Raw genomic sequence first — 14232 nt, forward strand, 5'->3', positions numbered from 1 at the left:
CTTTCCGAATTGCAGGTATTAATGAATGTAATGACCCATCACTCAGTGGCTGTGATCACAACTGCACAGACACCCAGACAAGCTTCCACTGTTCTTGTCGCCCAGGATACAGACTTATGTCTGATAAGCGGACCTGCGATGACATTGATGAATGTAGCGAGACTCCTTCAGTGTGTAGCCAGATCTGTGAGAACACTGTGGGCTCTTATATATGTAAGTGCGCCCCAGGCTACATCCGGGAGCCAGATGGACGGCGCTGTCGGCAAAACAGTGACATCTCTCCCTACCTCATTTTCAGCAATCGCTACTATCTGAGAAATCTCACTACAGATGGACAGTCCTATTCCCTCATTTTGCAAGGACTAAACGCTGTGGTGGCCCTGGACTTTGACAGGGTAGAAAGAAGATTATACTGGATTGATATGGGTAGGAGAGTTATTGAAAGAATGTTCTTCAATGGGACTAACAAGGAAACAGTTATTAGCAGTGATGTGCCACATGGGGCTGGATTAGCTATTGACTGGGTTGGCAGGTAAGAAAAATGTCAAGTACGTCTTCCACTGCTAAGTGTTTTTATTATTATTATTATTTTAAAATTTGTACTTTTCTTTGGAACTATTAGCTTGTGCACTATCAATCCAGTAGTCTAGTGCTTAGAGCAGCAGGCTGAGAACCAGGCAAGCCAGGGATCAAATCCTGCTTCCTCCAGTGATGCTCTTTGTGACCTAGAGCAGTGGTTCCCAACCCTGTCCTGGAGGAACACCAGGCCAATTGGGTTTTCAGGCTAGCCCTAATGAATATGCATGAAGCAAATTTGCAAGCCTATCACTTCCATCATATGCAAATCTCTCTCATGCATATTCATTAGGGCTAGCCTGAAAACCCGATTGGCCTGGTGTTCCTCCAGGACAGGGTTGGGAATCACTGACCTAGAGTCAAGTCATTTGGAGGTAGTTCTAATAGATGCATCGATCTTGCTTGGGGAGAGCCTAGTCTATAATGACACTTGGGTACCCAGATTGCATTATGGAATATTAGCGTATAACCTTGCATCAGCGTGCCTAACATTTATATATATCTGGCAGAATTGCAAGCGCCTAAATGCACAAGAGCATGTATTACTTATAGTATTCTCTAAGTTGCCCAATTAACTGGCAGCAGGGGCTTACCTAGCATATTTGACACCCAGCTGAACATTGCTGGATAGAAGGCTATGTGCTATTTAGCCATTCCCAGCCAACTAATTAGCGCTGAATACTGGTCGCATAGAAACCTACCATGTTTTCTCAAAAATAAGACCCTGTCTTATATTAATTTTGGGCCCCAAAAAGGTACTAGGTCTTATTTTTGGGTAGGTCTTCTTTCTTTTATGTACAATGATCATCTATCCCTTCCTCTCCTCCACCCCAATTCTTTCTATTTCCTTTCTCTCCCCCACATGGGCAGCATCTTTCCTCCCCTCTCACCCATCCCCTTGTACAGTATCTTTCTGTCCCTCTCTCCCATCCCTTGTGCAGCAGAACCCTTGCAGCTTCTATCCCTTCTCCCTTCCCATCCCACCACCGTGCGCAGCCCCCACGTACCCACCTTTGCATCCCCCAACCCTTCCATTTCTCCTCTGCCAACCGCAAGACTGAAATACCTTGTAACAAACGGCAATTTCAGCAACAATCTAGACAGGCTGCTTCATGGCTTTCTCCCACCCGGGCATTTCTTTGCCACATCACTGATGATGTCATCAGCAACACGGCACACGGAATGCCTGAGAGAAGGCCGCAAAGCAGCCTGTCTAGATTGCTGCCGACATTACCATTTGTGACAAGGTATTTTGAACTCACCGTTGGCAGAGGAGATATGGAAGGGTCAATGGAGGTGGGGGTGGAACGCTGCTGCCGGTGACTAGGGCTTATTTTTGGGGTAGGGCTTATATTAAGACCTACCCTGAAAATCATGCTAGGGCTTATTTTTGGGGTAGGTCTTATTTTCAGGGAAACACGGGTATATGTATTTATAAATTGGGGTACTTCCTGCCTTCTCAATCTAGGCAACTTTTTATAAAACACCCTCAAAAGGAACAGTGATGATCCTCAATACATGAAAGGTGAGTTCATTGGGAGGGCAGTGTTTTAAAGGCATTTACATGAATTAAATAGCCTTACTGATATGTGCCCTCCCCAGTTTTGGCTAAAAGGGATTTGCACATTCCACAGTTTGAATACTATACGCATAGGAACATGAGACGTGCCTTTGCATGTGTGTTTAGGTGGCTTAGCACATACAAATTCAGTTTTAAAATATATACATGTTATTCCCTGACCCCTTCTCCATCTGCTACCCAGATAGGTATCAGGCATAATGCCTGGAAATACTTTTAGGGGTCCTTTTATCAAGCTACGGTAGGGGTTTAACACGCGTGAAACCGCCTGCCATGCTAGCCACTAACGCCTGCATTGAGCAGGCATTAGTTTTTTAGCCAGCCGTGGGGGTTAGCACGTGATGAAATGTCCGACGCGCTAACCCCGCTAGTGCGGCTTGAAAAAAGGACCCCTTAGTTAACACATGAACTTTGCACTTGCTAGTTTTCAATGCAAGACAATATGATGAATGCGTAAACAACATACAAACTCAAGATTTCAGAATTTTAACAAAGAATTAAAAGATCAGTGCATTTTCTTTCTAGCCACTGATTGTGGTGCTGGGACAAATATAGGATGATGGAAGAAAATACTAAAGGAGGGTCATGTGAAGGTCAGCGAAATATGATTATATGAGGAAATTGAAATCATAAAGCAGTCACAAGCCTGCTTATTCTAGAACCCCCAAGGATTTTCATTTGATTGCTTAATCTTGCTACAGTTTTTTCTGCAATAGAAAATGTTGCAGCAACATTGTAAAATAAAACAAACTAATAGTATTATGTTATATGTTTCCTCTAATGAATTTCAGAAAAATGTACTGGGTGGATTCATACAAAGACTGTTTGAATGTTGCCGAACTTGATGGCAGATTTCGCAAAAAGCTGGCTGATCACTGTGTGGATATTAACAATACCTTCTGCTTCCAGATCCCCAGAGCTGTCGTGGTTCATCCAAAATATGGGTAGGTCACTTCTCAAATGCTCTTATGTTGCAAAGTTTGTACATGCAAGGACTTATGCAATGAACTTTAGCATGGGCATTAAGGTCTTTATGAGTGTGCTTAAAAATAACATGCTATGCAGGAAAACCTTACTGTGAACACCGAATGAGTCCTTAAGGAAAGTAAGGGTTCAAAGCAGGATTAATACATAAACAAACTAGGCAAATGCCTGGGGCCCAAAGTCAAATGAGGGTCTTCAGACCTGTAAAGTCTCCCACCTGATAGAGAAGAGGGATACCTGGGGCCAAAGTAGGATTGTCAGCAGTTTTAATTAAGGGAGGACCTTTAAATTGACAATGTATGTATAAGTAATTGGTAGATTGCATCCCAAGCAATAGAAATGCATTACTCCCCTCTCCCATTCCATATGGCTCCAGTGCACATAGAGCCCATTTGACAAAGCTGCAGTAGCAATCCTGCAGTGGTAAATGCATCGAAGTCCATTCAATTCATATGAGCTTTGGTACATTTATTGCTACCATAGCTTTGTAAAAGGGGCCCATAGTTGTTACATAAATGCAGTTTGCTTTGGCAATCTGTTTTAAATTGTTTCTTATAGGGATCCTCAGTTTCTGTTTAAAATTTGTTCAAAACGAGCTTGCACATTGTTGCTCAACTTCTAATCATAATTGTTTGTTTGAACAGGCAGGTTTACTGGACAGACTTGGGAGACAGGGCCTTTATTGGCAGAGTGGGCATGGACGGCAAGAACAAGACAGTAATTATCTCCACCAAACTGGAATGGCCCAATGGACTCACCATAGATTACACCAATGACAAGCTTTACTGGGCAGATGCCCACTTGAACTACATTGAGTACGTACATAGAGAAGAATAAAGCAACTGGGTAACTGTTACTAAAAAAATTTCACTGGTAACACTCTAGATAAAAAGCGCCTATTATATAGTATCTTAAAGGGATAGGGAGGGACGGTAGTGCATGATATTCCATTTGATTTCATTTCAGTATTTATATTGCAGTGCATATAGCACACTTCAAATTGGAATTTACAAATTCCACAAATATGTACATATAACACACTACATTATCATCAACATATATTTTAAAAGGTAGTTCAGTGTTTTCCATACTTCAAGCCATTGTGTAGCTGGCCATATGTATGGCATCTACAAATGTACATGGTATGCAGAAAAATAAGACCCCCCCAACATTTTTCCAAATAACCCCAAATTGTCCTACTGCAGCAGAAATCTCTGCCTGAAACATGAGGCGTTTCTGAGTATTTTATTTTTCAACAGAATGGGGCTTTAGCACATCAGGCTCACAAAACGGTCGAGCTCTTAATTAATGAAACTCCAGAATTCATTGAGCAAACTGCTCAGTGGCGTCGAAGACTTCATAAATATGTCAAGGTTGGAGATCACTTTGAACACAAATTGTGAATTAACTAAGAAGAAAAAAACCATTATACTCATTCTAACCTGTTTTCAAAGATCATACAAAACTTTTAAAAACAATTGCATTTTATTTTGAAACCATGTAAGGCAGCGTTCTTCAATACAAAGCCTGGGGGGGGGGCAATGGTGGCCCCTGGATACCTCTGGGGTGGCCCCATTGTATTTGGGTTGGCTTTTTTTCTGCTACTGTGCCTCTCTTTCAAAGCTCAGAAATGAAAGGGGAAAGTGGATGGGGAAAGAGACATATGCTTAAAGGGCAACACATTTTTCATTATACAAGAGAGAATGCATTTGGAAATGTTCACAACCTTGGAAATACCCCCTCCCCCCTTCACACCAATGAAGTTTGAAGGTGGTGTGGTGAGGTTGAATGTTATCGGCACACACTAGTCAGCAGTGTTGCGATTCTGCTTGGGGAGATATTTAGTGGCTCTCTTTTGGCTCATTAGAATCCATTGATAATATGATTTAAGTGAAACAATCAAGTTTCAGGTCTTAATTAAAATTAGATAAATCGCCTATCCAATTTCTAGTCGCCTATCCAATTTCTAAGCAATGTACAAAGCATAAAAGAGTTTTAACAAGCTACATAGAAAACTCACAAGGACATTACAATGTACATGATCCGAGGGGAAAGGGGAAAGAAATACATTTTATGATAGGACAGGAAGACACTTAAGGATTAATGTTGCTAAAACTTCATGTTAGATCTGCTGAGAGGGAATTATCTGGGTAGGAGCCATTTCTACCCAGAAAACTCTTGAATGTTAACCCCCTTATTTGTAATAGCTTTTTTATGGGGTAACTTGTAAACACGCTGAATTATTCTAGTGAGAAGCTAATTAGTAGGGAGAAAACCAATTAGATGGGCAGATTGTAATTATAATAATCTAGGGGGCAATGTGGAAATAGATTGTACACTTTCAAACTACATAGTTCATTTCAATCCAGTTCATTAACTTGGTATCCTGCACTGTCAATTAAGCCTATAGTTGCTTACAAATAGCATAGATGATTGCATTTTATGAGGAAAATTATGAAGTACAAAGCTCATGGGATAAAAACATCTTCAGATTTTGGATCTCCTATTTTTACGAGCGTCAGAAGAGGGGCAAGTTTTTTTTTGTTTTTTTTCTAAATTCCCCTGATCTCAGTATTCCCAGAGGAATACCTCCTTTTTCCATAGCTAAAAGCACACCAGTTGTGAAGCCCATGTATTATTTTTACCAAATTTGAGAAGGAGCAGTTTTCATTCAGGCTATTAAAGATTAAGGGTTCCTTTTATTAAAGCTTAATGCATGCTTAAGGAATTAGTATATGCTAAATGGGCTTCTTAGCATTTAACATGCGCTAATTCTGTTATCACACACTAAGCTTTAGTAAAAGGGATCCTAATCTTCATTTTCCAGGTTCTGTGTTTAAATTCATATACAGTACAGTTATTTTACTGCAGTATTAGTTTCTTCTACCTGACCTTTATTTATGTCTTAATTCCTGTGAAATTCAAATTAAACTCCTGTGACAGGTGTTCACTGATAGCAAATTACTACTATGACTTATCTTATTTATTTAAAAAATTTATAGCCCGCATATCCAGCAATTCTATGAGGGTAACAATATAACACATAATAAAGCTGCAACCCAAAACACAACATACTATCAATAACATAAAACAATTCACATTCTTAATTATATACAATAACCTAAATGACAAACAACAACATTCACTTTTACAATTATGCAAAATAACCAAAAACCACACAAAACAAAAGGAAAAACTTAAAATCACTAAAAAAAAAAAACCCCTTCACTATAAAACCTTAATCAATGAGTCTTCTCAGCAATTAATAAACAAACAAATGTCTAACTACAGGGGTAGGGAACTCCGGTCCTCGAGAGCCATATTCCAGTCGGCTTTTCAGGATTTCCCCAATGAATATGCATTGAAAGCAGTGCATGCAAATAGATCTCATGCATATTCATTGGGGAAATCCTGAAAACCCGACTGGAATACGGCTCTCGAGGACCGGAGTTCCCTATCCCTGGTAAAACTCTTCACTCATTTAACAAAAGTACGTCCAAACAACACAGTTTTATCATTTCTAGAAGAATGCAGTGCTGTAAAGTGTTCATGAAGAATTTACGTTCATTGACTGAAACTGTGAAACAATGCATTTCCTTAATCGTTATGCATTTTCTTATTATTCGTTTAGATATTCAAACTTAGAGGGAAGACATCGTCACTCTGTCTTTGATGGTACTCTTTCACACCCTTTCGCCATTACTATTTTTGAAGACACGCTGTACTGGACTGATTTGGTTACCAGGACAGTCGAAAAAGGGAACAAATTTAATGGACAGGACCGGGTAACTTTGGTGAACACTACTCATTTCCCTTTTGACATACATGTCTACCATCCATACAGGCAACCCATTGGTGAGCAGAATTAAGTGTAATCTTTACTTATTTTGTAGTAGGATGCATTTTAACCCTTTCAGGACCATAAGGATCGTAGGCCAATTTTTGTGGTTTTGACGACATTTTTATGGTAAAAAGGGCTTGCAGATGCCAAAAAATTGATTTTTTTTGTGAAATATCATTATTTTTATTTAAAAAAATCACACTTCTGGCTTTTGGACAGTGTGGCAAGTGAATCTTCTCGTCAATCTAGCAACGATGCTAATGAATGAATGTCGGAACCAGTTTGTTTACATAAAGGCAGTATCATATGGAATCCGTACATATCAAATTTAGAACTGTAGACTATCCCAATCAAAATTTATAGGATTTTAAAGTTATGGGACAAATATGTCCCTTGGTCCTGAAAGGGTTAATTGCTTCATACAGCAGAAATGTAACTTTAATAGGAATTAACCATAACATAATGCACTTTCCATTTTCCTACAGAAAGAGCTTAAGAAGATGGGATCAGAATTTATCTTTGGCTGCTTAGGGTTTAACTCTTATGCGAAGTGGGTTGACTGCTTAGGGGTTAACTCTTATGCGAAGTGTATATGTGTGAATAACATGAAGAAAGACTTGGTGAAGCTTAAAGAATGGTCTGAAATTTATCAGCTAAAATTTAATGCTAAGAAATGCAAGGTCATACATTTAGGCTGCAAAAACCAGAGGGAACGATACAGTTTAGGGCACAGGTGTCAAACTCAAGGCCCACGGGCCAAATACGGCCCGCCTGGTCATTTTATGCAGCCCGCGGTCTGATGCCCCCAGTGATACCTTGTGGCCGGCTCCCTCCTCCTCACAGCCATAGTGTGCATGGAGCCGCATCACACACCTCATCCAGAAGCATTCCCTCTGACATTTTAATATGCTGTCTATCTTTTGCACTGCTCAGGAAGAAATACATTTGTTTCTTTTTCTCTGGGGGTTGTACTGCATGCAGAATCTTGAATCTTAGGGTGTTTTTTTTTAATATATTAGTACTTTTAGTTTTTGGTCCCGTATTTGCATAGGGGTTATCTGTGTTCTGGAAGGAAGCGGTGGGGCCATTGGATGACCATGGAATAAATGGAGTGCTAAAGGAGGACAAAGCCATCGCCGACAAACTGAACACATTTTTGCGTCTGTATTTACCGAAGAGGATATACACAACATCCAGAAGCCAACAGGCTATACGCAGGAAATGAAGACGGGAAACTGACAGGGTTGACGGTCAGTCTAGAAGAGGTATGCAGGCAGATTGATAGGCTTAAAAATGATAAATCCCCGGGACTGGATGGCATCCATCCAAGGGTAATCAAGGAACTGAAAGGAGCTATAGCTGAACTGCTTCAACTAATAGCCAATCTGTCGATCAAATCAGGAAGGATTCCGGAAGACTGGAAAGTGGCGAATGTTACACCGATCTTCAAGAAAGGTTCGAGGGAAGATCTGGGAAACTACAGACCTGTGAGTCTGACCTCGGTACCAGGAAAGATCGTAGAGGCGCTGATAAAGGACCGCATCATTGATCACCTTGATGGACACAATCTGATGAGGACCAGCCAGCACAGCTTCAGCAAAGGAAGATCTTGCTTGACGAACTTGCTGCACTTCTTCAAGGGAGTAAACAGGCAGATAGACAAGGGTGACCCGGTCGACATTGTATATCTGGATTTTCAGAACACATTCAACAAGGTTCCTCATGAACGCCTACTTCAAAAAATTGCGAGCCATGGAATCAAGGGTGAAATAGTCACGTGGATAGGAAACAGAGAGTGGGGGGCAAATGGACAACACCTGGACTGGAAAAGCATCATGAGTCGAGTGCCACAGGGTTTAGTGCTCTCTTCAACATATTTATAAATGACCTGGAAATTGGTACGACGAATGAGGTGATTAAATTTGCAGACGGTACAAAGTTATTCAGAGTAGTGAAGACACAGGAGAATTGCAAAGACCTGCAACGAGACATAAACACGCTCGAGAAATGGGCTGCGACATGGCAAATGAGGTTTAACGTGGATAAGTGTAAGGTGATGCATGTTGTTAACAAAAATCTTATATATGAATACAGGATGTCCGGTGCTGTACTTGGAGAGACCCCCCCAGGAAAGAGACTTGGGAGTACTGGTCGACAAGTCAATGATGCCGTCCACGCAATGCACGGTGGCGGCGGTGAAAAGGGTGAACAGAATGCTAGGAATGATTAAGAAGGGGATCACGAATAGATTGGAGAAGGTTATCATGCCGCTGTACCGGGCCATGCTACGCCCTCACCTGGAGTACTGCGTCCAGCACTGGTCGCCATACATGAAGAAGGACACAGTACTACTCAAAAGGGTCCAGAGAAGAGTGACTAAAATGGTAAAGGGGCTGGAGGAGTTGCCGTACAGTGAGAGATTAGAGAAACTGGGCCTCTTCTCCCTTGAAAAGAGGAGACTGAGAGGGGACATGATTGAAACATTCAAGTTAATGAAGGGAATAGACTTAGTAGATAAAGACAGGTTGTTCACCCTCTCCAAGGAAGAATGAGAGAGCACTCTCTAAAGTTAAAAGGGGATAGATTCCGTACAAACGTAAGGAAGTTCTTCTTCACCCAGAGAGTGGTAGAAAACTGGAACGCTTTTCCGGAGGCTGTTATAGGGGAAAACACCCTCCAGGGATTCAAGACAAAGTTAGACAAGTTCCTGCTGAACCAGAACGTACACAGGTAAGGCTAGTCTCAATTAGGGCACTGGTCTTTGACCTAAGGGCCGCCGCGTGAGTGGACTGCTGGGTACAATGGACCACTGGTCTGATCCAGCAGTTGTAATTCTTATGTTCTTAATGAATGTTGAGAAGCATACAGTGTGTTTTGTGTAGTTTAATTTTGTGGTTAACCATTACTATTTTGTTAATAAGATTATATTATGTGTGTATATATGAAAAATGAATGGAAAAATGGTGTTATAATTAGTATTATTATGGGGGCTGGTCTGGTCACACCTTAGCCTGTGTTTTAGATTTTGGCCCCTTAATGTGATTGAGTTTGACACCCCTGGTATAGGGGGTGAAGAACTTATGTGCATGATGGAAGAACAGGACTTGGGTGTGATAGTATGTGATTATCTTAAGGGCCAAATAGATTGAAAAGGTGACAGTAAAAGTTGGAAGGATGCTAGGTTGCAAAGGGAGAGGAATGGCCAGTAGGAAAAAGGAGGTATTGATGCCTCTGTATAAGACTCTGGTGAGACCTCATTTAGAATACTGTGTACAATTCTGAAGGCTGCACCTTCAAAAAATAAAAAGGATGGAGTCAGTCCAGAGGAAGGTTACTAAAATGGTGTGTGGTCTTTATGATAAGGCATATGGGGGCAGACAAAGATCTCAATCTATATACTTTGGAGGAAAGGCAGGAGAGGGAAGATATGATAGAGACGTTTAAATACCTACGTAATATAAATGTGCATGATTTGAGTCTCTTTCATTTGAAAGGAAACTGCAATGAGAGAGCATAGGATGAAGTTAAGAGGTGATAGACTCCGGAGGAATCTGAGGAAATACTTTCTTATGGAAAGGGTGGTAGATGCATGGAACAATCTCCCAGAAGAGGTGGTGGAGACAGAGACTGTGTCTGAATTCAAAAGGGCTTGGGATAAGCACATGGGATCTCTTAGAGAGAGAAAAAGATAATGGTTACTGTGGATGGGCAGACTAGATGGGCTATTTGGCCTTTATTTGCCGTCATGTTTCTATGTTTCTATCTTTCAGAGGAAAATTTTTCTTTTTAAAATTGGTTTGGGAGAAATGTGTACACATTTGCAGTTTCTTTTTCCCTAAGAATGCATTCTAAAGTAAGGATCCTAAAGAGTGAGCAGCTACAGGAATGGATTTAGGGTGGGCAGAAAGTGAGTGAACAGGACGACACGGGATTATGAGAGAGAATAGGTAAGAAGAAGAAGATGCAAAGAGGATTTTATGGGTCAGAATGATGATCTTAAATTGGAACCTAGACTGGATAGGCAGCCAGTGGTACTTACTCAGAAATAGTTACATGATAAAATTTCTCCACTCAGCAATAGACTCAAATGGCAGTGTTTTGGATGGACTGAAGACATCTAAGTACACTAGAATTAGGCCAGCATAGATATCATTGCAAGATGAGTTAAAAGATGGCATACACTTCAGGCTGGTAGGTCAAAGTATGTACAGATAGAGTGAAATCTGAATGAGGAAAGGAAGCAAAATTGGAAGCATTAGATATACATTATGGGGCTCATAATCAAAACTTAAACACGTCTAAAAACCCACCCAAGTCGGCACTTGGACGACCTAAAAGACAGGTCGTCTAAGTGCCGATAATCAAACCTATGTTTTGGACATATCCAAGGACTTTTTAGGCCTCTGAATGTCACTGTGTGCCCAGGGCTGAAAGGGGCATGTTTGGAGGAGTGGTTGGTGCAGGATGTGGGCCGACCTAGACTTAGTCATCCTACAGGGATAATCAAATATTTTACTAGACTTCCTGGATGGAATTTATACGTTGTGACTTTGACAATGTAAAAACAGGTATAAGTGCCTAAAAAGTATCTAAAGTGACCAGATAACCACTGCAGAGACAAAGTAAAGACCCATACACACTCCCCCAGTGTTCACTGACCCCCTCACCCTCCCCACAAAGATCAGAATAAAAACATAACTACCTGTCTCCAGAACATCAGCACCTAGTATAGAAAAGCCTAGTAGATCTGCACACAGGTCTCTTAAATAGCCTGGGGGGTGGGCTAGTGAATCATAGAGAGGAGGACCCAGCCCCATAAGCCACTTTAACTACTATATGTGGGTGGAGCATGTGCACCCCCCAAAACCTCCCAAAGCCCTACTGTACTGCCATATATGTGGCACCTGCAGCCATAAGGGCTACTAGGGTTGTAGACAGGTAGGTATAGTGGGGTTTGGGGGGCTCATCATAATTTATAAGGGAATTCTGGTGAGATGTTTATGTGGCACCCTTTATGTGAAGTTCACAGCAGTGCCCTGTAAGGTACCCCACTGCTCTGTTGCTATGTCTGGGTAGCCAAAAGGTCTTGTTCTGGGCATTTGGGACTTGTATGAAATTTTGATTGAGAATGTGGTATAAAGATAGATGACCTGGTGGTTTGGACGAATAATAGCTTGGACATCCTGATAGACGATTCCTTTGACATATGAGGCAGTCATATGTGGGACAATGTTCCATCTGAAGCCCTCATTGGACATATATAGAGGCAGCTTTTCCTTACCATGACCGGAGTAGCCATACAAATTATTACGCGCAACTGGAAGAACTGGGATCGCCTTAACTTTAATTTTTGGTGGGCAAGTTTATGCTTAACTTATAGATTTGAAAAAATGAACGCAGATATAATGGCTCATACTAAGAGATTTAAGTTAATCTGGGGCCCTTTGATATGTTTTATGGATGCGTTGTAATTGGTTTTTCCTTTGATCCTGTTGGTATATTGCACACACACCCAGGGGGAGGGAGGGTGGGAGAGGGATATTTATGTCATGGTTTTATTCTCTGGAAAGGTATTGGTTGGGTTTGTGTACATACTGTACTGCATTTTTGTTAACTTTGGAAAATTAATAAAGATTTAAACAGACAGACGATTATTAAAAAAAAAAAAAATTTAGACTTATTTTTCGAGAATGGACATTTTGCCGCTGCTGACTTTGGGCAGCTCATGCCATACATCTGAATCAGACTTAGATGTATCTTTTGATTATGCCCCTTCAAATAAACACCAAGGTTATGTCAAATCTTTTTCAGAAATGTTTGTTTTTGTAACTTCTTTGTCTTTATTTGAGCGCTGGCCGCTGATTTGTCTTTTGCTTTAAATCTGCAATGTATGCTTTAGTGTTTTCTTTTTCTTTTGATACTGTGTATGTATTTGTTGTAACTCGCTTTGTACAAAGCGGGATACAAATGAATAAATTACAGATTATAAATAGATTTCATGATAATGGTTCCCAGTGCTCCTATTTCTTCCCTTTTTCTCCCAGGGGTTTTTTTTTTCTCAATTTCACATGTGCTTTCATGTAAATAAAATGTTGTTTTTTTGGGTGTGTTTTGTTTTTTTGTTTGTTTTTTTTACTGAAAATACACTTGATAACTGAACTCATGTTAGAGTATGTGTTACATGATATTTTGTATGTAGTTTTTCTTTACAGTGAAGCATTCTTTAGAAAGATTAGTTTCTGTTTGGCCAGGCACAGGTTTCGAAAAGGCTTTTATCATTCATTGTTGTCTAAGGATCTTGCATCATTCCTTATTTGCGTTTTAATTTGTGGATTAAATCCATATGCCTTGTCTTTGCTCTCTCAGGTTTGCCTTACCTTTCTTGTTTTAACAGTAAATAACCCTTGTGGCTCCAATAATGGTGGTTGCTCCCATCTCTGCCTCATTAAAGCTGGTGGCCTCGGTTATAGCTGCGAATGTCCAGACAACTTTCTGACTGTATTGTTTGGTTCCAGAGTGAGCTGCCAGCCCTCATGCACCAGCACTCAGTTCCTCTGTGCAGATATTGAAAGGTAAGTTCCTCTGACTCTTATTTGCTCATCCAGGAATTCCAGATTTTCCTTCAATGAGCAGAGTTATGGTTGACTATTTTCACGGAGTTCTTGATGCCTTCCTTGTAGCCAACATCACTTATTAAGGGCAATTCTATAAACTGGTACCTACAAGAAGGTGCTATTTGTGTGTGTAAGTTGTGGAACACTAGCAGTTTGAGCATGATTGGTGCCACTAATTGGCAATTTTGGCCTGGATCCTCTAATCGGTGCCGATTTTTTAGGCACTGATAGGTGCCCAAACTCAGTATAAATGCCATTGAAACAACGTTTTTAACTGAGTTTAAAGGCGCCTACTGGCACCTAAAAATTCAGCACTGGAATCGCGCCTTCATAGGTGCTTTAGGCTATCTAATGCCACTGTGAGCTTGGCTAAAGCCAGTCTAAAGCGCCTACGGTTGGGTGGCCTAAGCACCTACAGAGGTGCAGTTCACATCACAGGAAAACCCTGGCCTACATTTCCGGTGCCTACCTTTGCCGGAGGCGAGATTCTGTACCTGTTGCCATCATGTGATAGATATGCGATCGGCAGCCACCGACAACGGCGCCAGTTACAGAATCCAGGCCTTTGCGCATAAGTGCTAGGCAGAATTGCAAAAGTTGGGTAGGATGACAGACTAACAAGTGAGACCAGAGAGATG

The 14232-nt window shown here is 40.9% G+C and overlaps 1 protein-coding gene across 3 annotated transcripts in view; it reads left to right on the forward strand.

Moving 5' to 3' along the window:
* The window catches only part of LRP2 (LDL receptor related protein 2), a 442478-nt gene that overhangs the window by 328233 nt on the left and 100013 nt on the right, over positions 1 to 14232 (forward strand). For all 3 annotated transcript variants that reach the window (XM_033945766.1, XM_033945765.1, XM_033945768.1), the window contains 5 exons: positions 16 to 532; positions 2947 to 3099; positions 3784 to 3954; positions 6771 to 6994; positions 13375 to 13552. In XM_033945766.1, the coding sequence (XP_033801657.1) occupies positions 16 to 532; positions 2947 to 3099; positions 3784 to 3954; positions 6771 to 6994; positions 13375 to 13552 (1243 nt within the window). The remainder of the gene's footprint in view (positions 1 to 15; positions 533 to 2946; positions 3100 to 3783; positions 3955 to 6770; positions 6995 to 13374; positions 13553 to 14232) is intronic.

The sequence above is a fragment of the Geotrypetes seraphini genome, chromosome 5, assembly GCF_902459505.1.
Source record: "Geotrypetes seraphini chromosome 5, aGeoSer1.1, whole genome shotgun sequence".
NCBI lineage: Eukaryota > Metazoa > Chordata > Amphibia > Gymnophiona > Dermophiidae > Geotrypetes > Geotrypetes seraphini.